Raw genomic sequence first — 25,473 nt, 5'->3', positions numbered from 1 at the left:
CAGGATCGGCGGCTTGTCTGCCTGAAGACGCTCCCTTGCGGTTTGCGCGCAACCACAGCCGAGGCAGCCCTGCCTGCGTGGAACGAGAAGGGGGCCACGGCAGCAAAGGGCCAATTTTCCCACCCACAATAATATACTGCTCAAAAAAACTAAAGGGGAGACAAGCAGAAGACATCCGAGATCTGAATGAATGAAATAGCCTCTTTAAATACTTTGTTCGTTACATACAGTAGTTTTGTGTTCCCTTTAGTTGTTTGAGCAGTGTATAAACTACGGTATGTAACGAACAAAGTATTTAATGAGGCTATTTCATTCATTCATTTCTCCGATGTCTTCTGCTTGTCTCCCCTTTAGTTTTTTGAGCAGTGTAATAATAATGTAAGCCGCCCCTTTAAGAGGCCTGGTTTCGCGCGAAGGATTCTGGGAAATGTAGTTTAACGATTAGGGCGCTGGGAAACTTTCCACCGGCGCGAACTCTCTTTTCACTCAGGGAGACACAGCAGCCCATGGACGGACTCCGGGGGGGCCCACGCGAGGCCAGCAGCCGCCCGGCCCACGGCACTTCCTCGCAGGTGAACGGGCCCGGGACGCAGGTCCTCAGGTGTGCCGCGCAGCTCCTGCCCAGGCCGGAAAGGGGCGGGGCTAGAGCCCGCCCGCGCGCTCGCTAGGGGGCGAGAGTGGGCGGGCCCCGGCCCCTCCTCCGAACGGCGGGAGTGGCGGCGCGGCGCCGAGCGGCAGGCGCGGCGGCCAATGGGAGCGCCCGAGGCCGGCGGCGTCACGGGCCGGCACGCGGGCCCCGGGCTGAGGTAAAGCGGAGCGCGTGGCGGGGCTCCGTGGCTCTTGGGCGGCGCATGGAGGCGATGCCTTGCCGCGACCGGCGCGTGGTGGGCCCGGCGGCGGCAGAGCCCGGGATGCCGGCGAGCGGCGAGGGCGGGCCTCGGCAGCTGCGCTTCGCCGACCCCGGCCCGGGCAGCGGCGACAGTCTGAGCCCGGACAGCAGCAGCAGCAGCGCCGACGGCACCCGATGTTGCTGCGCCGGCGGGAACGGCTGCTGCGCGGGCGACGGGAGCGCCGAGGCGGCCACCCCCACCCCCACCCCCACGACGCTTCACGACTGGCCGGGGTCGGCGGCGGCCCAGCTCAAGCTCCTGCCCATGAACGACCAGATCCGGGAGCTGCAGACCATCATCCGCGACAAGTAAGCGCGTGCAGGGCGCCGCCCCCGGGGAGGGTCCCGCGCGGGGGTTGCAAGCTGAGCGCCTCTCCCCAGACCGCAGCCCCGCGTCGCCGCCCTGCCCAGCCAGCCAGCGGGCGTCGGGGGAGAGGAAGCGAAGGGCCGGCCGGGCTCGGGGCTTCGTCGGCAGGTGCAGCAGAGAGAGAGAGATCTTTTTTTCTCCGGGGGTGGGGGGGGGAAGAAGGGGGAGGGCAACTAAGGAAAGGCTGGAAAGTTGAGTGGCATCTGATATTCCAGAAGGAGAGATGGCTCTTGTGATATCAATATCTATCTATCTATCTATCTATCTATCTATCTATCTATCTATCTATCTATCTATCTATCTATCTTCCTATCTACCTACCTACCTACCTATTCTATCCTATCTATTCTATCCTATCTAATTTAACTTGCATCTGTGTATATTATATAGGTCACCTCAAGGCAGCGAACATCTCCAATAAGTGCAGGTAGTCCTCAACTTACGACCACAAAGAGACATTTGTTAAGGGAGTTTTGCCACATTTGTTAAGTGAATCACTGCAGTTAAATTAGCAAGATAGTTGTTAAGTGAATCTGGCGTCCCCATTGATTTCACTTGACAGAAGGTCGCAAAAGGGGATCATGTGACCCCAAGAAATGGCAGCTATCATAAATGAGTCAGTTGCCTCTGAATTTTGATTACGTGGCCATGGGGATGCTGCAATTGTCATAGGAGTGAAAAATGGACACGGGTCACTTTTTTCCGTGTCATCGTAACTTTGAACAGCCACTAAATGAACTGTTGTAAGTTGAGGATTACCTGTACGTCTGCCTCCTGTTTTCCCTACCACAACAACCCTGTGAGGCAGGTTGGACAGAGAGAGAGAGAGACTGCCCTCACTCACCCAGCCAGCTTCTGTGCCCAAGGGAGAGGCTAGAACCCACCTTCTCCTGCTTCTAGGTCAGCATCTTCACCATGACACAAGGCTGACTCTCTATATTGTGCCAGGTGCAAAATTGTCTGGAAGAGAGTTCTTTCTTTCATTTTTCCCTTTTTAGTGCTTTAGTATACAGAAAGAAACAAAAAGTGTTAGAAACAATGTTACAGTCTTCTTTAAAAAAGTGAATTTAAGATAAAGCATTACAGCTGACTAGTGGAATTATTTTCCATCAATTTTTTAAATTTATGTTTTGAGAAAGAACCAACTTTGTAAGCAGAGAGGGGTCTTTATAGGTAAGCCTGATGATGTAAAAATGACAGCCATGCTTCATGCAATGCAATGCTTCAGCCATTAAATGAGTACACGTATGTGGATTCTTGGTTCAGTTCCTCTGAAATACAGGCATGTTAACTCTTGCTGCGTAATAATAATGCTTGGGGTAATATTTATCAGAAATGCATGATAGATAGGTGAGTCATCCATCCAGATTTTACCCAGCTTAGAGGAGTATTACGAAAGTACAGCCACACCAGATGACACTGGCCCAAGGCATCTTCTATTCTGTAAAGAGACCAACCTGGGTGGGGGCAAGTGCCGACGTCTTTGAACCATCAAAGGAGTGTAGAGAAGCCTGTTCTGAAAGGCAGGCATTCAGGGTAGGGCTTTCAGTTCAAGTCTGCGTCAAAGTTCATAGTGTGTGTCAGTGCAAATCCGCCTCTGCTGTCTCACTGTTCTTGGCTTGCTCTCCGATCTAGTTTTGTCATAGTACTGTAAGACTTGATGAGTCCAGCTGTCTTTTATTAAAAACATTTTCCTTTGTACGTAGATGCAGAAGAGCTTTTTGGCTAGGCAGACTTTTGAGATGAAATGAATGTTCTTGCAATAACCTTGTTTAATGGAGACTGATGGATTTCACACATTGCACAGACCTGTATGTGGTTAGCTTGCAGCTTAGCATGGGGGTGCATAATGTGAGAAAGACCAAATGTTTGTCAGCACACTTTTAAATGTATTGAATTCATTTATTATGAATCAAACTTAGGTGGTTTTTTCCCTCCTGGCCCCACCCATTTGGCTGGGGGCCCTCATGCCACCCAAAGACTCAAGTGTGCCTTTATGCAAGAAAGGTTTTACACTACACCCCTGACTTAGCATTACTGTGAACTCAACCACTGTGCTTATAAAGCTACATGGTTTGACCTAATGTATAAAGCTCATTGTGATTTATTTAGTAATCTTTGTTAACAAACTCATCTTACTGTGATGCATTAACCCAATTATTATAATATTAGTGAAGCTGGATGCATTAACCCAGTTATTATAATATTAGTGAAGCTGGAAGCAAAAGAACCCATACTGTAGCTGCAATATGAAGCCAGAATTTTGTGTTCTCAGAACAATTTCAAAACCTATTTTTCCTGTTTGCTTGTAGGCCACTAAGTAAACAACACACTAGCAAAGTATATGACTCCACCTCAGGCTTCTTGCCAGCTCTAGTAGTTAAAGTGCATAGAGGCATCCGGGTTCGTTATTTGTTGGTACACATAAACCAGGTTCTGAAGTTTGTTCTTTTTGAAACAAGTCACAAAATTTGTGCAGAAAGAAGCTACCGGTATTTCTAATTCTGCAACATGCTTTAGATGGGTGGCTCTTCTAGAATATGCCACACATCTAATGTGGATGCTTCACTAAGTGCCAAGGGGCTTGTTTGAACAAAGGGCCAACAATAACTGTATAAATAGCTAATGTATTCTGGGCATCTCAGTGTTATAATTTTGATGCTTTTTCTTACCTATTCTGATTTTGGTTTTATAATTAATGTGATAATTACATTGCTTTGCAATTTGTTGAAACCTGTTCAAATGATGTTATGGCTTTTAAATATAACTACATTAAGTAAATGGTGGGATTGTATCATTTTCATTGGTCTTAATATCAAGCAATTTTTAACAAATGAAACACAGTGAATGTAGATATTATAGACATTGGTACTGTCTTATATACACCTTCATTCTAGAATTATTGAACCAGTAGAGTGGATCTTGCTTTAAGGTAATGTCTCATTTTTTATTAAACCGATTTGGGAAATATATCCAAGCTTATGCAGCAATTCTACAACTTCTCAACAAGTCCTGCTGTGGTAAAAGCTGGAAATACCCTCTAATCTAGATGACATTGCAAATTGGGTCTTGGAAATTTTCTAGTGCAACACCTACCACAAATAAATAAATAATTTCTGCTTTATGAAAATAACTTTTCAGTAGAAAGAACAATGAAACTTAAGGACATATTTTTAACGTGGAGGATGACCTTTTGTTTGCATAATTCCTGAAATCTGGATTTTATTGTTTAAACGACCATTTCTTCCTTGAAAAGATGATCAGAAATGAATAAAGCGATCCCTAGAAGCCAGGGGTGGATTCTACTTACCTTTACTACTGGTTTGTAGCGGGGCCGCACGCTCTTCTGCGCATGTGCAGAAGCATTTTGATGATGGGGTCGGTGGGCGGGGCCTCCTACCGGTTTTACTACCGGTTCTATAGAATCGGTGCGAACCGGGGGCAACCCACCACTGCTAGAAGCCAACATGGGCTTGTTAAAAACGAACCATGCCAGACAAACCTTACTGCCTTCTTTGATAAAGTAACTAAATTAGTGGATCAGGAAAATACAGTGGATATAGTTTCCTTGGGCTTCTGTAAGGCATTTGACAAGTTGATCACAGCCTACTTTTTGGAAAGGTAGAACAATGTGGGGTAGACTGCACCACCACCAGATGGCTTCACAGTTGGCTGAGCAAATGAACTCAGGGAGGGTTAATGGAACTACATCTGCATGGAGGGAAGCATGCAGTGGGGTACTCAAGGTTCCGTCTAGGGCCCAGTACTTCATCAATCATCTAGATGAAGGGATAGAAGGGTGGAGCTCATGAAATTTGCAAATGACATCAAGCTGCCTGGAATAACTAACAGTTTAGAAGATAGGATACAGAGGGATCTTGACAGATTTCAACACTAGGCCCTATCCAACAAAATGCAGTTCAGTGGTGAGAAAAGTAAGGTATAACACTTAGGCAAGAGAAACCTAATGTACAGGTATAGAATAGGCAGTACCTGACTCAACAATTGTAACTGTGAGAGGAGGGTGGACCGCTATTTAAGCATGAGTCAGCAGTGTGCTGCAGCTACCAAAAACCCAGTGCAGTCCTAGGATGCATCAACAGAGGGCATCAAGATCACAAGAAGTGATAGTATCTCTATATTGCACCAGTGAGGGCACACTTGGAATTCTGTGTCCAATTCTGGTTGCTACAATACAAAAAAGACACTGAGACCCTAGAAAGAGTGCAGCAAAGAGCAACAAAAATGATAAGTGGTCTGGGGGCCAAATCATATGATGAATGGTTGAGGGAGTTAGGTATGTTTAACAGGGAGAAGTCACTTTTGAGACTGTATAACATCAGTCCTAAAAGAACTGTTCTACAAATTTGGATTTGACTCTAAGGTCACAGTAATGTTTCAGGTTCTTAATTGTTTAGGGTCATATTCACAGCACTCGGCAAAATAGATGATTAAGATTGCCAAAGCTGATTCTTCTAACGTACAGAAAAATATTTGCTGGCTCAGATCTGAAGTGTACTTGAGAAAAAATTACATTAAGATCAGTGGCTTGTTTCTATTCCCTTATGTAGATAAGGTGATTTCTATCCATTTCTTATACTGATGGTATCTTGCAGTCAAAATAACATGCAATCATGATAAACAATACAGAAATATAAACATGAAAGCACACAAATAGGATACAGTAAAAGCTTTGAAACAAGATCATTGCATGCTCTTGGACAACGATGAGGCAGGGCATTGCAGGACTCATGAGAAAATTTTAAGTATGAGATCTACAGTGCCATCTGTAATGGCAAATTACAGCCTTTTGCTTCAAATGATCTCTTGTGTCTTCAATAAAATGCTATGAAAATAAATGCCACTTTACTATTAAAGATTTGAAAAATCAGAGAGCTTACCCCACAAATGTCTTTGTTTCTCACCTTGTAAGAGTTCACTAATTTATTGCAGTGTTAATCTCATAATGTGTAATTATATACTTCCTGTGGAAGCATTAGCTTTTTCACTTCAAAGCATTTTGAGTTTCATTGTGTATAAGGCTTCCAGAGCATTTGCAAAGATCAGTAGCATGTCATTCTTTGCTAAAAGAATGTTAAAAAAAAAGTGGGGAAAGATGGATAAAGTCTAGTTCTGCAACAAATTTAAGGTTTAGGTTCATTATACAAATCCATTATCTGCAATGAGTGTTTTTTGCGGAAACTCGGAAATAAATGCCAATTTCCAGCAAAAACCTCAAATTGTACTTGCCAAACGCTACAAATGGTTGTAAAGACTGAGTGCCCAGAGTGTGCTTGTGTGACCACAGGCAGGGGGAGGATCAGAACTTTGGATCCGGGTGATAAATATCCCTGGGGAGATCCACCATCACTTCAAACAGTTGCTAAGTGGCCAGTTGTAAGTCGAGGACTACCTGTTCTTGCTAACCTGTGGGGACATCGGGTCTCTTACCAGAATCAATAGTTTTCTCCTGCTTTTCTTCTTTTCCTGATCAAGCGGTTCTCATTTAATCAACTTACTAGATTTAGATTCCATTCTTTCCTCGCCACAACAGCCTTGGCAGGCTGAGCTCAACTGGGCAGGATTGGCCTAAGAGATCTCCTGAGCTTTCATGGCTGGGGGCAGACTTTCCGCAAGGGTCAGCCTCCAGCTTCACTTGGCCAGGGATATTTTGTCCTAATATAGTCTGTGGATGTGGTCATCTTTGTAAAGAACACTGACCTGATTTATTTTAGTGGCTCATGGTGTTGTGCCTACAGCCATTCCTTTTTCGAAAGCTGTTGCAGCAGCTACTTCCAAACTGCCCGTGTTCTGACTCTCTGCTTTGGGATAAGCCTCAGTGGGTGGCAGCACCTGGCTGACCGTGTCTGGGTTTGTCAGCCGAGCAGCTGTGGGTCCTGCTTCGGGAAGGCAGTGGCAACACCCTTCTGTATTACTGCCCAAAATTAACGTGGGCACATGGGCATGTCCATACTGTCACCGACAGTTGAGTTGAATTTGAAGAAAATGTTTCCCTTTCCTATTGAAAGAGACGATCGGCGAGAGCTTTTCCTCGTGTACAAATTGTACTCGGCAGCCTCCTGATTAGTTGCATGCTCCAGGGCAAGTAGAATTATTGCTTGCTTTCGCTGACTTCATACATTTGTTATTGCTTCACTCGGCAGTGACCCACTGTGTCAGGAGCAGTGTAATCCTGTTATAAAAATGTCTCACTCAAATTATTTCCTATTAGTATTGAAACATTTATAGTTTTAAATATCTAGAATATGTTGTACGATTAATGTGCTGAAGGATTCATTAATGTATAACTCAAACGATGCAGAAAGCAGCCGTGGAAAGTGTGAAATCCTTAATATGGAAAGTTGTCTCTCACCAAAGGGCATTTTTCTAAGTTCAGTCTGCTACTGTCTTTGTGTTGCATCATTAGAGAAATGTGTGTTATGGCACAGAAAAGCGGAGAAAGAGGCTGATGTAAGAAAGAATCCATGTGGATGTGTTATCAAGCTGATAAGGAATACTGCATGTAAGCAGGTGCAGAATTTCTGAAAATATCCTGTAGGAATGGGGGTTTTTTGGGGTTTTTTTTTTTTTGGTGTAATGAATGATCTCAATTATTTGTTTTGATGGAAGATTAATATTTTACCCTCAAAGTATTTACATTAGTATATATCATTTGTTCTAAAGTTTAATGCTAGTAATGTTCCAGAATTATTGCTCCCCACCTCCCCCAAATCAATACTGTAGTGTAGATGCTTAATAATGGAATACTTGAAGCAAATTTCAAATGGGCGATTCTTCTCTTTCACTCAGTAGAGAATAACAGCTCATTATCCTGGACTATTACAGGGCTAGAAAGGAGAATATGAAATACAGTTAGGAAGAGTAAGAGACAGACTTCTCTAAAAAAGATGTAGAATTGGACTAGGCTGAGTCACTACAGAAACAGTAGAATCAAAGAATGCTGAGTGTGGTGATCATTGTTCCAGTAGCACTTTGGTGAGGTGCTCTCTGTGTGTCCCCATCTGTTTGCAAATGTGTTATGTGTGTATTTGTGTACTTTTTACTTCAATTCTTTTAAAATGAAATTCCGTATTATCCCTTTGATGTGTGTATTCCAAGCAGGATGTTTTAAAAGCCGTGCCCTTTATTCTTGCCAGACGTGGCATACAAAGAGCCTCTTCTAGGAGTTAATAAACACAAACAAAATGGATGGCCATTAGCTGTGTTTTGCTTTTTTCAATTCTGGAGGCAGTGTGATAAAATTTGTGCTAGTCAGAGAGAGAAAGTTAAATTGATTTCATGCAGCTGCTGTAGGAAGTATTCCCATGGAATACTTTTCACATATGACCCACAATCAAGGGAGATTATATCAGAGTACAGAGTCTATTGAGAAAGCCATTGATGCCCGCCCTCCCCATCCTGCCAGAAGAAGCTGAAGGATCAGAGATTATGCAGAATTTTTAGTTATATCTTAATAATGAGATTTTGTTTTCAGACAATTGTTAGCAAAAGCTTTCTTATATAGATGCTTTAGCATTGTAAGTCAGCTTTTGGCCAGGATGCATAGGTGTGATTAAAGTTGTGGACCAGAATATTTAGGGACACTGTGTTAGAAATTGCTAGCAACCAAGATTTGTGAAATTATTGGTAGTATTGATTATGATATTCTTTTGAATTGCCTTCCTGAGCTCAATTTCAGAGGTTTGAAATGCTGGGATTCTAGTCCTGCTATCATGAAGTTTTAATAGGGGGCTTCTTTTGAGGCTATTGTTTTGTACCATGGCACTAGAAATCTGCTGTTGCTCATAGAATTTCATACGGTTTGGTTGTGTCCCAATGCCTTTTAATATTTCTGTGAAACCAATATGTGGTTTACATCCAACGGAGTGCTTTTTGACATGTAATTTTAAGACTACAATTAGAATCCATAGAAATAATTTGGATTTGACAGTGGGTTGATGACAACCATGTTGAAGGTTAATTCTGAGTGATAAATATGCTATTGGTTAATAGAAAATTAAGCCAATTCCATAGAGATTTTAGTCAGTTCTAGAGGTAGGGAATTTGTGCCTTCCGCAAAAGAGTAACATTACCTTCCTATTTCTTTACACTTTTAATTATTAATTAAGGTTTGCATTGGTTTAATTTTCTATTTTCTACTTTTAATAATTGTTTGGCCTAAGATACCCAGTTGAGCTTTTTACTTAACTGAGTGGAAAGTAGAATGTAAATTAGATAAGTAATTGGCCCTATACTGATAAAATTTCTAAGGAGGTGGCATAGAATATGCCTATCCCATTATTTAATGTGTTAGCTGCAGTAATTCATGTATTGGCTTCATTTGTAGCATAAACACCTTTAAGTGATGATGAAACTCCATGTGCTCTATAATGAGTTAATCTTGGAAAGCATTTGAAAATAGCTGTGGACATAATATGCAGCATCCAAAGTGCTATTCAGGGCAAAGTACAATGATCAGATCATACCAGTATGAAAACAGCTGGTTATGAAACTGTCCAGCTGTTAAATATCTTCAGCAAAGGCCCTTTAGGGTATTCCCTCATTTGCAGAGACCCATACAAAGGATTTCAGTACTCATTTCTTGAGTGCAACATTTTGAGTGAATTCACATATCTTTTAAATTCAGTATCTCAAGTACTTACAACTATGGTCTTAATTTGCTTGTACATTTTGCTTTCTGCTCCTTGCCCTAAATATATTTCTCAGGTGAAAAGGTAAGATGTGAATACAATAAATGTCACTGAACCTGGCTAGACCTATAAACTGCATAAACTGAATGTACATCCTAAAATACTCCACTCTTCTCATATAACTGGACTTTACAGGTAAAGATTGGTATAATGGGCAAGTCAGTTTGTCAAGAAACAATGTATAATTGGTAATCACAGAATGAAGTAGATACGATACAAACAATTTGGCGTTTTTTCTCTGTGTTTGTGTTTTCTTCAAAGCAGATGCAGTTGGTACAGAAGCAGAAATACAATTTTCTTGCTTCATGTTTATCTAATCTAAATCATTCCCTAGAAGTACATATTAAATTAAGGAAATATGAATTCAGAAAAAGTTATATCTGTTATTAAAAAATCGAGTGCTAACTAAAAATCCCAAAAGAAATATTTTAAAAAATTGGCATCCCCTGACAAAAATGTGGAATGGAGCAAGTCTTTTGAAATTCCTAGTACGATTTGACAGCTTATTAGTAAGTATTGTATCTTTTTATTCTTGATGAATGTATTTTATTCTCCTTATGTACACTGAGAGCATATACACCTAAGACAAATTCCTTGTGTGTCCAATCACACTTGGACAATAAAGAATTCTATTCTATTCTAAAAAAGAAATCAAATCACTTAAGCAGTGAATTCAATTCTTCACTTGGTAATGTGCACAAAAGAGCAAAGATTGTATTGGTTTTGCATAATTGGCACTTTTGGTTAAATAGGCTCAATCCATTATTAATTCAGGAGGCAATCACTCCAGAATTCTTCAGCGTACTGTTTTGTTAGATTTATATTCTATCTTTCGTTCCAATTCTTCATTTTATTCCCACAAAGACAACCTTGCAAAATAGCCGAACTGAGAGAGAATGAATAGCCCACTGTTACACGGTGAGTTTTCATAACTGCTAGTAGTCTCATACATGTGTATTCTGGATTCTAGTCCAACCTTTTAATCAATAAACTACAATTTTAATTATTAAAATATTACCTTTTTCCCCCTGTCGGGCATCTCGTGCTGTTGTTGGATGTTAGAGGATTTCAGTATGCTGCAGACAGTTCTTTGAGGTAGTGGGTGAGGGATGTGGAACCAGTCTACAGAGCTACTGTGGAACATGCCCTTAGCTTTTTATCCTGATGTGGCAGAAAAAATGGTGGTGGCAATCCTAGTGATGAGCAGAGAGCAACCCCTCTCTGTTGGTGTGCTCAGCTAGGCAGCCGGAGCATGTCGGGCTGCCAATGGAGGTTTGATGGTCTGGAATGACAATGACACAGCATCCGTAGAGTGCAGCAACATTGATAAATGCCTGTTTTTCCGACTGGAGTTATAGGAGCTAGAGGTCAAATTCAGGGTTCAGGAAGCCAGTGAAGGATTGTAGGCAAGTAACAGCAGCTGGATGTTTTTCTGGGAGGCCATCCTTGAAATTAGCAGTACTAAACGATGTTCATTTAGTCTCTATGCTTGCCTTTCTGACAAAGGTCACAGAGAAGGTGATAGGTCAAGATCCTGCTTGTCATCTTTAAAGCCCTACATGGGATGGGGCCAGGTTATTTGTGGGGCTGCCTCTGCAAATATTTCTGCCTGCCGTTGAGTCCTTGGAAGACTGCCTCCTTTCTCAGGGCACCTGTCTTGTGGATCAAATGTCCTCCTGGAGATACAGGCAGGCTTCCCAGGAATGTGAAGACCTTGGTTATTCTCCCAGGCCTTGGAGTCAAAGTGCTCGTAGGAGCTCTGATACAAGTAAGGTGTGTTTGTTCCTGAGTTCACTACCGTTGATGCTTTGGATTGTGTTTCTGTGTCGTTTTTAGCTGCCCAACACCCAAGGTGTCTGTGTTCAATAAATAAATAAATACTAGTGTTTCTTATTTATATCAGTATGTTGAACTTTTTGAAGAGAATAAATTTCACAAAATATTTGGGCAGAGGTTGGTTTGCTTGATTTCAAGGCTAATGGTAACAGTGCCGCAGTTGACAATAAAAACGGAGATTTGGGGCAGCTGATTTTGGGAGCTGGTTTCCATAGAAGCAGCTCAGAACAGTATGTGTCTATTAGTGAAATCCATAATTAACTAACTGAATGCAAACATGGGGGAATTCTTTATGTTTCTGTTCTGCCGATAATTGTTTTAGGTTACTTAACACTTCTATAAAAATTCTGTTTACTTCAGTTGAAAACTGACTCTGCTTTTTTTTAATGAATCAGATTTAAGCTTTAGGTCTGTCAGAATCAATATTACAATTGTTCTTTGTTATAATGCCCAGGTTTCTTGTTTTCTTCAATTGAGAACAGATGTTAAAAAGGTGGGTGGTGGGGAGTCTGGAGTAGGAAGCAAGGAATCCTGGACCAGATACAGGTAGTCCTTAACTTACAACCAGAATTGAGCCCAAAATTTATGTTGTTAAGTGAAAATGTGTTAAGTGAGCTTTGCCCCATTTTACGACCTCTCTTGCCACAGTTGTTAAGTGAATCACTGCAGTTGTTAAGTGAGTAACACGGTTGTTAAGTGAATCTGGCTTCCCCGTTGACTTCGCTTATCAGAAAGTCGCAAAAGGTGGTCACATGACCTTGGGGGGACAGCCATGGTCATAAGTAAGAACCAGTTGCCAAGCATCTGAATTTTGATCACATGATCAGAGGGATGCCACAAAGGCGGTAACTGAAAAATGGTCATAAGTTCCTTTTTTCAGTGCTATTGTAACTTTGATCAGTCACTAAATGTTGTAAGTCGAAGACTATCTGTAGTGTAGGAGAGGACCAGGCTGAGCCTGAGGGAGGGGTCAAACAAATCATAAGTCATGAGTCCCTGCACCCATCTAAATCCAGCCCACCTTGAATGCCTTTCTTATCTATTTTCCCTCAACCCTTAGTAGTACAGACTCTTGTCGAGAGCTTAAGCTTGCAATAAATCTTTATATTCATTTGAACTGCCTGAATCTTCTAATTTCCCCAGCACTAGATACATATAGTATCATTTTGAAAGCCGCATCTAGCCAACTGGCCGGCATAAGAACCAGGTTTGAAACAATTTGTTGCATTTTTTTTTACTATTGTGTTGTTCTGTTAGGAGAATGATTTAGTTAGATTCCGTATGTAGCAGATTGGCTCAGCCTATAGAGTGGTATGTTGGAGGTCTCCAACGTCTTTTGGGAACCCTCCAAATATTCACCCCTTGTTCTGGCTCCTGCTGTGGGTTGGTTAATACCACCAATCAGTGCCTTTCCTGACATCCTTACCTTGCTATGGGTGAAAGATCTGGTGGCTCTCACAACCTGTGCTGTCCCATTGGCAGTTAAAAGGTACTAATGAAAAAAAAGGCTCTAATGCAAACTCTGGCAAGTGACTAGAGAATTTAACTCTTCCTTGGGAAATAAATCAATTTCACAATTTCGCATTTTTTAAATGCAGAAATCCCTGTTTACAGAGTTAAATGCAAATAGTCAGGGTGAGTAAAGAGAAACTACAAAATAGATAATGCGATGCTCTGGACAGAACACAAGATGATGCTTGTAATGGGCTGTGAGAATAATCTTGAGGAAGAGGAGGAAGAGCTGCAACCAAAGCAACAGTCAAATAAGAATCCAAAGCAGGAATGGAATTTGAGAAAGCATCTGAGACTGGAGCCGCCTCTTTAGGATAAAGGCATGGAAGGGAGAGGCACTTTCAGAGTTACAAGATTCTTTTACTGTAACTGTATAATAAAAGTAGCTTTAGTATACATGACTTTGGTATTCAAGTCTGGCCTACCTTGCAGGGCCGATAGCTCTGATCTACTGCAAATTCTCTCCTGAGGCATTTGAAACAGGAGTCAAATTATCCAAGAAAAATGTATTTTAATAAAATTAATAAACTTGTACACGTGAGTTTTATGTAAATTAGACATAAAGCTCAAATTTATAATTAGGAGAGAAATGGAAAAATCAGCACCACACAGTAAAAAAAAAAAAAAAAATCAACATTGTAATATGGAATCCTGCTAATTACCATATTTTTTTCACTATAAGATGCTCCAGACCGTAAGACACACCTATCATATTTTTTGGTGTATAAGACGCACCTTTTTACCCCCAAAAAGGGGGTGAAAATCTGGGTGCGCCTTATACGCCGAATGTAGCCCTGCCGCCTGAACCTGCGATCCCCTTCCCAATTCCAAACATGGGGTGTGCAGAGGCAAAAAAAAGTGCACCGTGTTTCAGGTGGCAGATCTGGCCAGGAGGAAAGAGAAGTTGAGTCTGCTGAGAAGAAGGACGGGGGCGCGTGGCTCTGCAATGTGCAGAAAAACACTTTCAGGTGGCAGCGCTACAATCTCCTCCCCAAATCCAAAGCACTTCCCAGTTCCCCGCTGCACATTGCAGGGGAACTGGCTGCCACCTGAAGCGCGACTCTTGAGAATTGCATTGGGGAATCCGGGCAATGGGGAGTGAAGTCAGCGCGGCCAGAGGGGTGACCAGCCGCAAATCGTGGCACCCGCCTTGTTCCCCGAAGTTGCAGGGCAGATTCACCCCCCCCAGACCATCCCGAAGAGGTTTGTTCCTCAGGCTGTGCTCTGTCCCTCCCCCCAGAGCATGCGAGGGGTCTCTTTGGGGGAAAGCGAGTAGTCCCTGCACCTCTCGCTTGCAGGAGGAGGAGGAGGAGGGTGGCGCCACCTTAAATGCTGGTAGGCAGAGGTAAAATACTTTTTTCCTCATTTTCCTCCCCCAAAATTAAGGTGCGTCTTATACTCCGGTGCGTCTTATACATCAAAAAATACGGTAGCTTTTGGGGAGGAAAACAAGAAAAAAAAAATCTGCCTCTGCCTCCCAGCATCCATCGGTATTCATCTGGCTAGCATCTTTGCAGCAAACAGCCTGGTCAGTTTCAGCACGTTACCACAATCTGATTTAGCACAAGCAGCTGATTGGTGGTTGGATCTGCCTCTCAGAATACCACCAATCAGCTGTTCCAGGCTGCAGGGATTGCCACAGCCCATTGCCGCTGCCACACATCCTGTTTTCGATCTCCACATGCCCCGTTTTGGCCTCCGTGTGTCCCATTCTCTGCCCATTCCAGGCGGGTATCGCTGCTGATCGCCTCTGCCAAGGAACGGAACTCTGGAATGGGCTGAAAACAGGGCATGCGGAGGCCGAAAACATCCGAAGGGTGGGGGCCGGCAAGTGGGGGGGCTTCAGAAACATTCACTCTATAAGACGCACAGACATTTCCTCCCACTGGAAATGGGGGGGGGAGTGCGTTTTATAGTGCAAAAAATATTTTTACCTACACCTACAGAAATAAATACTGTTATCTGTTTTAAATTACCTGGTTTTTCTTCAAATTCCTGGAGATTCCAAATGGAATCAGAAACTGGGGAGAACACGTGTTAGTTATTGGCTTTTCCCAACCCAGTTCACAGCTTCTGCTCTTGTTTTTCATTCTTTTAGGACTTCTTTTATGGAAATCCCTGACTCTGTACATGACAAGGCATAGATCTCCTTTGTGAATATAGATTGAATTTGAGATGAGGGAACATATATTCTGTGTCTGAGTTTGCCGCTATTGCCACCTACAGCCGCAACTCCATCGAAGGTTGATAATGTTAACAAGGCTTTGAAATCTGTGGAGTTATGAGAATGTAAGACAAGGTAAAGCCTGCTCCTTAGGGCACCAGATTAGCTATATGTCAAGCCACCTAGTAGGGCAGTAGTACTACTATCCTTCTCATCTTTCCTATTACCTATTTCCTTAGCTTCTCATGACACAACTTTGTTGTTATATCTTATGATTTTATGTTGATCGTTTTTATTGAGTATCCTATTATGATTTATGTTGATTGCTTATTTAGTATCCTATGACTATCACTGAGTGTTGTATCTTATGATTTATGATGACTTTATTATGGTTGGGACGTGGTGGCTCAGTGGCTAAGACGCTGAGCTTGTTGATCAAAAGATTGCTAGTTCAGCGGTTCGAATCCCTAGTGTCGCGTAACAGGGTAAGCTCCAGTGACTTGTCCCAGCTTCTGCCAACCTAGCAATTCGAAAGCACGTAAAAAAAAAATGCAAGTAGAAAAATAGGGACCACCTTTGGTGGGAAGGTATCAGCATTCCGTGCGCCTTTGGTGTTGAGTCATGCCGGCCACATGACCACGGAGACGTCTTTGGACAGCGGTGGCTGTTCGACTTTGAAACAGAGATGAGCACCGCCCCCTAGAGTCAGGAATGACTAGCACATATGTGCGAGGGGAACCTTTACCTTTGCCTTACTTTATGATTATGATCATGATTTATCACTTGTTGCTTGTATCTATGCTGAGAGTTTACGCACTGGAGACAAGTTCCTTGTGTGTGTCAATCACACTAGGGCCTAGGCCAATAAAGAATCTTATGCTATGCTATGCTATACTACACCATGCCACACCACTCTCCACTCCCTATTCCACTCCACTCCACTCCACTCCATTCCATTCTATTCTGCGTGTACAACTGGTAACAGGTAAAGGTGATTTGCTATTTGAGGATGGCCCACAGCTTGTTTGTTGCAAACTTTTTTCATATCTTAAAATAATGAATAAAGGCTTCAAAAAGATAAACGATAACATGTTTTTGTCAGATTTTTAAAATCTGATTAGAAGGACTAAAAGAAGCTAATTTCATAAAATGCATAGGTATTGAATGTTACTGAGCTCTGAGAAATGCAAGATCCATTTTGTTTTCTTTATTAAACTTACTATGCTGCTTATTTTTGAGCTTTTTGACGGGGCTAAAAATAAATATAGAGTTTTGCTCATATGCTTACAGATAATCTGTCTCCTTATTGTCGCCCAAAGAAATGAATAAAAAGTCCCACAGATTCCATAGCAGGATGGCTTCAGTAGATCTTTCTGATGGAGTTTTTCTCTGACCATATTGGCGGCTGCTATAATGATTAATGTTGAAGGGCCTTGGTGATGATATCAGATGTAAATGTAAAGTCTAGACATTCTCTCATATAATAATAGATGAAACGAATGTGCATGTTGCTAGTGTCACACTTTAATTATGTTAAATATTCTGAGATAACTAACAAAGTAATTCAAACTGAAGTTGAATCCTTAATAAAACTGATTTCTTGCTGCTTTTTTGTTCAGGACAGCCAGTAGAGGTGACTTCGTATTTTCTGCTGATCGTTTGGTAAGCCATATTTTTCATGTACTATGTTATGCTCATTAATGATGGTATTATTACCATAATGACTCCATCTTTAAACATAGATTATTTAAAAATCGGTCATTAGCATTAATGGTCTAGTTACATTCAGAGTGGATTTGATTTAAATCGAGTTGATTTAAATCATGATTTAAATCACTAGTAAAAAGGCTTGATTTAAATCAACTCGATTTAAATCATAATTTTTAAAGAGCAACTGTCATCTCTGCTACTCTTTTGACCCACTGTTGACTCACCGATAGTCCCAGTGTTGCAGAATACACAGCCTCATGCTACATAACTAAGCTCCATTTCATGCTGAATAAACTAAATTATTTATGTATCTTAAATAGAAAACTATCTTACGATAGATTTTTACCCCAAAAGTTTTTTATTAAAATAAATTCGATAAAAATAAAAAAAAATCCGATTTAAATTTAAAAAATCAGATTTTTTTGATTTTTTTAAAAAAATCATTGATTTTTATCCACCCTGGTTACATTATTATATTATGTTTTCATATTGTCCCATTCCCCATTTATGTCAGGGGTATGGTTAGGGTGCTTCCGAGTTGAAAGAATTAGCCTGTGACATCACTGTTGCCCACGGGATACCTGGGGGGGGCTCCCAAAAAGGAGCTGGAGTGAATGACAGGAACTCAACCTGCCACACAGCAGCACTCAGGTCTCACAGGTGGGCTTGCTAACTTCCAACCTCCAGGGCCCCACCACGTGAGCAACTGTGCTCCTTCTTTTCATATTGTAATTCCATCAAAGTTCAGTGAGATTTCTTATCCAATTCAATTCAATTTAATTCAATTCAATTCAATTCAATTCAGACTTAAATACTATTTTTTAAAATACTGTTCTTTTCCCAGTGGCAAGATATATTTGCTTGTTTTACCAAGTAAAATATTTCCATATAACCATAAATCTTTGGGATATATATTCAGGAATACATAACGGATTCTGAATCAGTTGGTATTTTTAGTTAATATAACCAGTCTTAAACTATTGGACAGTTATTACTGTATTTTCCAATACCAGTTTTCTTGGAAATACCTATTCTGTTGTTTGCATTGGTTCAGCAGTAATGCCAATAGATAAGGAGAGAATCCTCCAAGATATTCTGTTTATCCACCATTGTAGCTGTCCTATGCAGTTAGACTTCAATTTATGACCATTCAACGACTCAAATTACAACGGTGCTGAACGAAAGGACCTGCAACCTGTGCCCAAAGTTACAGCTGTTGCAGACCCCCTATGATCTCATGATCAAAGCTCAGGTGTTCAGCAGCCCACTTACACTTAGAACTGGCCACAACTCCTCTTACCTGCCTATCTTCCCCCCCTCCCTCCATTCATTTATGCCCTTAAATGCCAGGGAAGTTCCAGTGGTGCCGCATGAAGCAGCCACCCTGCCAGGGCCAAACACCTGGGAAACCTTCACAGCAGGGTGCAAAACAGCTGCCCACAGCTGACTCCAAAGGCCAGGACACTCCAAGAGTGGGGAATGCCTGGGAAGCTCCAGCCCAGCTGCCCTCAGTGCCCTGCACTATGCCAATTGGCTTTCGCTGTTTTCTTCCTCCCATGAGGCAGCTCCACTTGGCCCTTAACTAGGAAGAGAAAGTTAAAGGCAGCCACTCAGCTGCAGTGTCTTAAAATGCCCCTTTCCCCATTTTCCTGGGTGGGGCTGGAGGACCGCAGCTGCCTTCCCGGTGAAAGAAGAAGGGGGGGGGATGAAGAGCTGCCCTTACTTTCTGACAGCTGTGTAAGCCACTCTCAATTCCAAAAGCAAAAGTTTAGCACGTCTTTCCTTCTTTTTCTGTGCAAAGGGCCAGACTTGGCAACCCTCGTAAGCTCAGTCAGAGTTTTAGTTTTAAGAACTTTTGGCTTAACTTTCCTGGGTTAAAACCATCAAGCACCCATTCCTAGAAGAGATCAGTTTCAATGGAAATGACCCCTGTGATCTTGTAGCACTTGGCAACCAATCATAATTGCGAGTCAGTTGCCAAATGCCCAAGATGCAATCACGTGATTGCAACCGAGGGGGGGGGCAGGCAGAGGCAACATTTTATGATGGCAAGAAGGGCTTAATGGCCATAAAACAGCCTTTTTCTGAGGCTTTGATAATGGTCATTAAACAATTGGTAGTAAGTGGAGGGCTACCTGTAAGCTTATTTTAGACTACGCAGGAAACAAATTTTGCTTACAAAAGAAGTGAGAAACGCTTTTATTGAAACTTCGATTTTGTTGTGGTTATTTGAATTTTACCTCTCTTGCAGATCAGACTCGTAGTTGAAGAGGGATTAAATCGACTACCATACACAGAATGCACAGTGACCACTCCAACAGGTAAGTGAAGGTAGAAGCTCCCAAGGCGTGAGGGTGTCCCAGGCCAAATTATACAAAGGTTAATAAACATTTGCTCCGACGCTCCTGAATGAGGAGACATGTCTGGTCCTTGAAATTGGGTTCATTGCAGCGTTCCCACAAGCGTGTGATTGCAATTCAGGTCCTTGGCAACTGGCTGGCAGACTCAGTCAGTATCCCACAATCATGAGATCACCATTTACAATCTTCACTACAGGTTTCAGACAAGCAGTCAGTGGCAAAGCTGGGAGGAGGTTGCAAATAGTGATCATGCGACATTGGGTTTAAACCACTGGGACTGCCATCAGAAATTGATGCAGTCATGTGCTCTTGTGCATTATGACCCTGTCATTTAGTGACTGAGTTCCTGGTGCCATTTACTATTGCTAACCAAGGACTAACTATATTTAGTCCAAAGCTGAAGGAGATAGATAACAGATGGATAAGATATCATAGCGTTAGCACAAACAAATAAAATTATTAAACAAAACACGGAATACTTTTTAGCAGCAATGTTAAATAAAATTCTCAGGAGATTGCTGTCCTTGTCTGGTTTTTGTTGTCCTAAACATCAAAGAACAGCAAAATTTATATAGGACTAATAGATTTCCAAAGAGATCACATATGTGAATTGCCTTAAAATTATAAAGACTAAATAACATTCTGATGTCAATATATAATATATAACAGAAACATATATGTTTCTGCAGCAGATGGTCTACATGCTGGAGAATTCCAGTTGTTTTATAGGCAGTACAGATTAAGCAACTAAATCTTGAGGTATGCAAATAAACATCCAGTAAATAGAAGATTGTTTTAGTTTTTTAAACTGTAGGATTGATCATTAGATCAATGGATGGTCATTCAAAGGCAGGTAATCCTCATTTAGCAACCATAATTGGAGCCAGCAACTCTCACTAACCAAAGCAGTCACTAAGTGGGAAATCCTGTGACTGCAACTGTATTTTCCTTTTACTCAATGACCCCACCCTTTGGAATGCTTACCCTGGTGCTAGCAGAAGGAAACTACGTTCAATGAAGAGGAAGGATTACAGGAAAGTAAGCAGGTGAGAGTGGGGAATATGATGGCCCTGGTAGCCCCTGAATGCAATTGGCAAACTAGTGTATTCTCCATTGTTCCTCTCTTGTAATCCCTTCCTCTCCAGTCTCTCTGTTGTGCATGGGGGGGATCAGGTCAGGCACAGGAGAGATTGCTTGATCTTTTTTTTTTCCCCCAGTCCCACCCTTGCCGAACAGAAAGGAAGGTGTTGGAAAGGAAGGGGTAACAAGAGAGGGAACAGGCACACAATGGGAAATATACCAGGCTGTTTGTGTAGCATGCTCGTAGCTGCCAGTGCCAGTGAATTGCTTTAAATGTGTATTTCCGTTGTATGCCTGCTTCCTCTCTTTAAATCCCTTCCTCTTCAGAGTTTCTACTCAGTAAGGGAGGGGGGATAAAAAACAAAAGGTCAGACACAGAACAATGTGCACTGATTATAATGGTGACATGTGACTGAAAGATGCTGTGTTTCCAGCTGATTGGAACTTTGCGATATTGTGCATCTGACCCTAGATTTGATTCAAGTCGGTCTGAGAAATGTTGCAACTATAATTAACTAGAAGATAAATTCACCTATTTTGTATCAATACGTCCTTCTAATATAGTTTGAGAGCTTTTATGTAAGCAAGAGCTTTATATTTTCTGATTCATAGATTAGATCCAGATAGGATCAGTTAGCAATAAGATTGCGTTTCTTATTTTATCATCTTATTAACAGGAGTCTAAGCTCTGGTAAAGGTGAAGATATAAACCCCTTTAGGCTGAGCATTCTTCCTGGAGTTTTCATGACTACATCCATGTAATTTTCTTAGAAACCATGTACCCATGTCTCTAAATATATTTTGATTTCCCAGCCTGGGATTTCCTAGAGGTCTTTCATACAGGTTCAAATTGGCTATGCGTTTTGTTTATTCGTTTGTTTGTTTCTGCTGTGGTTGGCTAGGTATTAATTAGCTTCAGATGTTCAGAATTATAAACTAGTTTTCTAAGCAAGAAGCACTGTTGCATTCTATCAGTTGGCTTTTCATTCTGGCAGAAATGGCTGAACCAGCTGCATTATCAAGCCAGAGTCTACAGTATATGATTGGAACAATAGTCTGAAAATAAATAGAGTTGTCTGTAGAGTCTGTAAATAAATAGTCTGATAATAAGTAGAGTTGTTCTCTTAATTTTGCCTGGAATCTTGCTCAATGCATTAGCCTAAAATAGCTTTTTTGACCTGATTCGTTCCTACATGCAGGCTGCAGTTTTGGAAGTCACAGGGCAAACCTCTTGGAAAGCTGGGGAAGGCTTCAGGAAACCAGTCAGGGAGCTTCCATAGTTATTTTGGTACTTCTTTCCAGATGTGACTGGATTCTTTCCTCAGATTTCTGACTTGGAGTCAGAATATGAAAGACATACACAACTAATTATTCAACAACAGCAACTCAGTGAGTTTTTCTTTCTCTGTGTGTATCCCTCCAAAAAAGTATGGACTAAATTTTAGAAAGGAAATTTATTAATTGACTACTGTACAGATGGTAATGAAATTTCAACGCTTAAAAAGAGACACCTCTGTAAATGTTTGCAATGAAAGTGCATCTTAAATTTTATTTCTCATCACTGAAGGTCAACCATTGCAATATTGTCCTTTCTTTCTGTTCCAAATTTATAAGACCTCCTGTTTCCTTATTTGAACATGTCATTGCAGTAAAAGCTGTCTGGGAAATGAAGTTATTACATTTACTACTGAATAACGTGAAGGATACCAACTCCTGAAGAAACTTCTTTACTCTTATAAGAATAAAAAATCCTTTATAACAAATAAAAATAATATTTATGTCTTTTCAACAGGGTACAAATATGAAGGAGTGAAATTTGAAAAGGGAAACTGTGGGGTCAGCATAATGAGAAGTGGTAGGTCACTTAAAATTTTCTTGTGTGCTTGTTAGTATTTCTTACTGTTGATCATTGTACCACGTTATCAATAACGCCAGAATGCAGATTGAAAAACAATGCCCAGGACTCACCTATGTAAGAGAGTCAACCCTATTTAGGAAAACAGCATAGAATTGCAACAAGGTTGAAAGTGCAAATACCAGTTTTTAAAGCGAGTAACCCCCTTGCCCTTCTTTGCCCCATCCCGTTTTCCTCTTTTCCTCTCCCAATGAAGGGGAGGCAATGGAACAGGGCTTGCGCGATTGCTGCCGATCTATACGAATAGGGAAGATCCTGATCCAGAGCGACGAGGAGACCCAGAGAGCCAAAGTATACTATGCAAAATTTCCACCAGACATCTACAGAAGGAAAGTCCTCCTCATGTACCCCATCCTGAGTGAGTGCTTTAAAGACGGTATTGGAAGCTGCTCGGTTGGAACAGAGAGAAGCCAGCGAGGACAGGCTTAGCTGCTTGGGAGATGCAAAATACACCAGTTTCATGCTTTGCTGAAAGGTCTAGTCCAGTGATGGCAAACCTTTTTGCCATGGCTTGCCAAAAGCGGGGGGGGGGGGAGAGCATGGGGGGGGGGTCGGGTGTACGTGTGCCATACCTATACAATGCTCCCCCGTGTGCTCCGCCCGTGAACGTGACCCCTGCACACTCCCCCCGCCCATCCCCGCATGTACGCGACCCCACTTCCCCCCGCGCACGACCCTCTCACCGCGTGGGGGTGGCAGTTCTCCTCCAGAATCCTGGGCACAAGTGGCAGGGTGAGAACTGCTGCCCCCCCCTTCTCAGCCACCGAGAACAAGCAGCGCTGCCCCATCACAGGTCTAGTCCTTAATCTAATTGAGCTGGCAAAACATTGATCCTATGCTGCACATATTGAGTAAGATGTGTGTATTCATATAAAACAAATAATTGGAGTTTGCTAATTTAAGTGATGGCATGCCTATGTAGAATTCCACAGATTTTTAAATCTTCATGAGATACTTGATAATTGACTATTTTTTCCCAAGTTCCTATTCTGTTTAGCCAATTCCTTCGTAGAGGTTTCTCAAAAAGAATTGGGAATAGATTGTGCCATAATGAGACTCCAGTTGTAATCATACCGAAAGGAAAGATGACTCTGACACACACACAAAGTTTGAAAAGACAGTTGGATATTTCACCTCTGCTTTCCTCCCCTCCCCCCTTTTCCACTCCTCTCCCCCACCCATTTATCAGGCACTGGCAACACTGTGATCGAGGCCGTAAAGGTCCTGATAGAACACGGGGTTCAGCCCAACGTTATAATCCTGCTGAGTCTATTCTCTACTCCCCATGGTAAGTTCAGGCTAACCAGTAGCAAATCATAAAATAAGGGTATTTGTGGGAAAGAATTTAGCTCTCGTTTCATCTAAGGGGATCCATACACATGCTAGAAATGAAATTATTATAGGCTATATACAACAGTATAGTTGATTTCTTTAAAAAGTGGCAGACGGGATGTTTCAGCATAGATCTACAACCAAACGAATATGTAAAACTAATGAGAACTTGATCAAGCAATCTGTTACATGGAGAAACATAATCTTAACTCGTCTGCTGCAAGATTTTGAAAAACAGACTGTCTTTGGTGTACTTCAGAAAAGGCATGGATGTGAGCATCTTCAAAATATTGTAGATACAAATTGAGATGGAGTGAATAATTATGAATATAATCCTTGAACATTTGAAAAGATTTTCAACATTCCTACATAGTGAAATCCTTTCATGTTAGAAAAGCCAGATTAAACGAAAGGAATGGTGTGTCTGTTTGTTTGATGCCTATGAGGACCCATCTAAGTTTTTTTTCTTATACAAGTCTGTTTGTTTGATGCCTATGAGGACCCATCTAAGTTTTTTTTCTTATACAAATAAGAATATTCCAGAGTGTCATTTCTGTATTATAGAAGTATAATTGAATTTCTTGTTGACAGCTGTGGAAACTGTCACATGTAAGCTTTCATATAGAAATTAGCTATATGTCCAAAGAGAATGCACCTGTTGAATTCACAAAATACTGGGAAAGGGGGAAAAAAGGAATTTATGTCAACTTTTGATTAAAGCTTATAATAATTGGATAAGGGCACATTCCAGAAGTAGAAAATCAACATAGCTACATATATAATTCACAGTTTTCTTTCTTTTTAAGGTGCCAAATCAATAATCCAGGAATTTCCAGATATCACAATTTTGACAACAGAGGTTCATCCAGTTGCACCTACACATTTTGGGCAGAAGTATTTTGGAACAGACTGAAGTACTTAACCCATTTGTGTTTTGTTACTGTAAGATATTATACCATTTTTCTACATTTTATAATTTGAAGTGGAGGTATCTGGGAATATTTAACATCTTCGGATTTTTGTTTTTGTTTTTTTTGTCCAAAGGTGGAAATAGTTGACCTGCACTAATTTTTTATTTAAATGGATAGATACTTGATCTTAAGTCTAGTTTTTGTTTTAATAATGAGATGGGGCAATAAAGCAGATCACAGAAATCTAATGTTGGGTTATTCAAATTGCTGCCCTCTACTTTATTTATTCTTTGTAGCCAATTTGGCTGATTGCAACAGTAAAATAAAAACTATGAAGGCACCATTGTCTGTATTTTTCATTGTTTTTATAGTGCAACTGGACCTTTTCCTGGAACAGATGGATTTTTCACTAGAAACTGTTGACATATTTGTGCCAGTCTTGGGATATGATTTTAGTTTTTGTAGATTGCATTCTTAAACTGTATAGGAGTTACGTAACTGTAATAAAGATGTGTAAACAAAATGCAGGCACAATTCAAAAGAGGATGTGTCCAAAACATTACACTGCTCACACTTGCTCACATATGAATAGATGGACTAATGGAAGAGGCAATGCATGCCCATCAGATCTGGGTTGCAGAGTTCTGAATACCCACCCCAGGGTAGCAAAGGGATACAGAAAATGC

The 25,473-nt window shown here is 41.3% G+C and overlaps 1 protein-coding gene across 1 annotated transcript; it reads left to right on the top strand.

The window, feature by feature from the left end:
* The first annotated feature begins 685 nt into the window (after positions 1-685).
* Positions 686-25,127, top strand: UPRT (uracil phosphoribosyltransferase homolog). The gene is made up of 7 exons (XM_034435120.3): positions 686-1,198; positions 17,099-17,141; positions 19,441-19,510; positions 22,422-22,484; positions 22,741-22,902; positions 23,734-23,832; positions 24,683-25,127. The coding sequence occupies exons 1-7, from the start codon at positions 852-854 to the stop codon at positions 24,787-24,789; spliced, it is 891 nt and encodes a 296-aa protein (XP_034291011.2). The 5' UTR covers positions 686-851; the 3' UTR covers positions 24,790-25,127.
* The last annotated feature ends 346 nt before the right edge of the window (positions 25,128-25,473 follow it).

Source organism: Pantherophis guttatus, chromosome 12 (assembly GCF_059756535.1).
Source record: "Pantherophis guttatus breed Tessera chromosome 12, ASM5975653v1, whole genome shotgun sequence".
NCBI classification, from domain to species: Eukaryota; Metazoa; Chordata; class Lepidosauria; order Squamata; family Colubridae; genus Pantherophis; species Pantherophis guttatus.
The sequence above is the reverse complement of the archived record's forward strand: the minus strand, read 5'-3'. Positions and strand labels throughout refer to the sequence as shown.

Bases quoted from the DNA above. Each gene is read 5' to 3' on its own strand.
- UPRT (XM_034435120.3), top strand. From the start codon at position 852: ATGGAGGCGATGCCTTGCCGCGACCGGCGCGTGGTGGGCCCGGCGGCG. The intron at 17,142-19,440 runs GTAAGCCATATT...CCTCTCTTGCAG, and splicing joins TATTTTCTGCTGATCGTTTG to ATCAGACTCGTAGTTGAAGA. The intron at 22,485-22,740 runs GTAGGTCACTTA...CTCCCAATGAAG, and splicing joins GGTCAGCATAATGAGAAGTG to GGGAGGCAATGGAACAGGGC.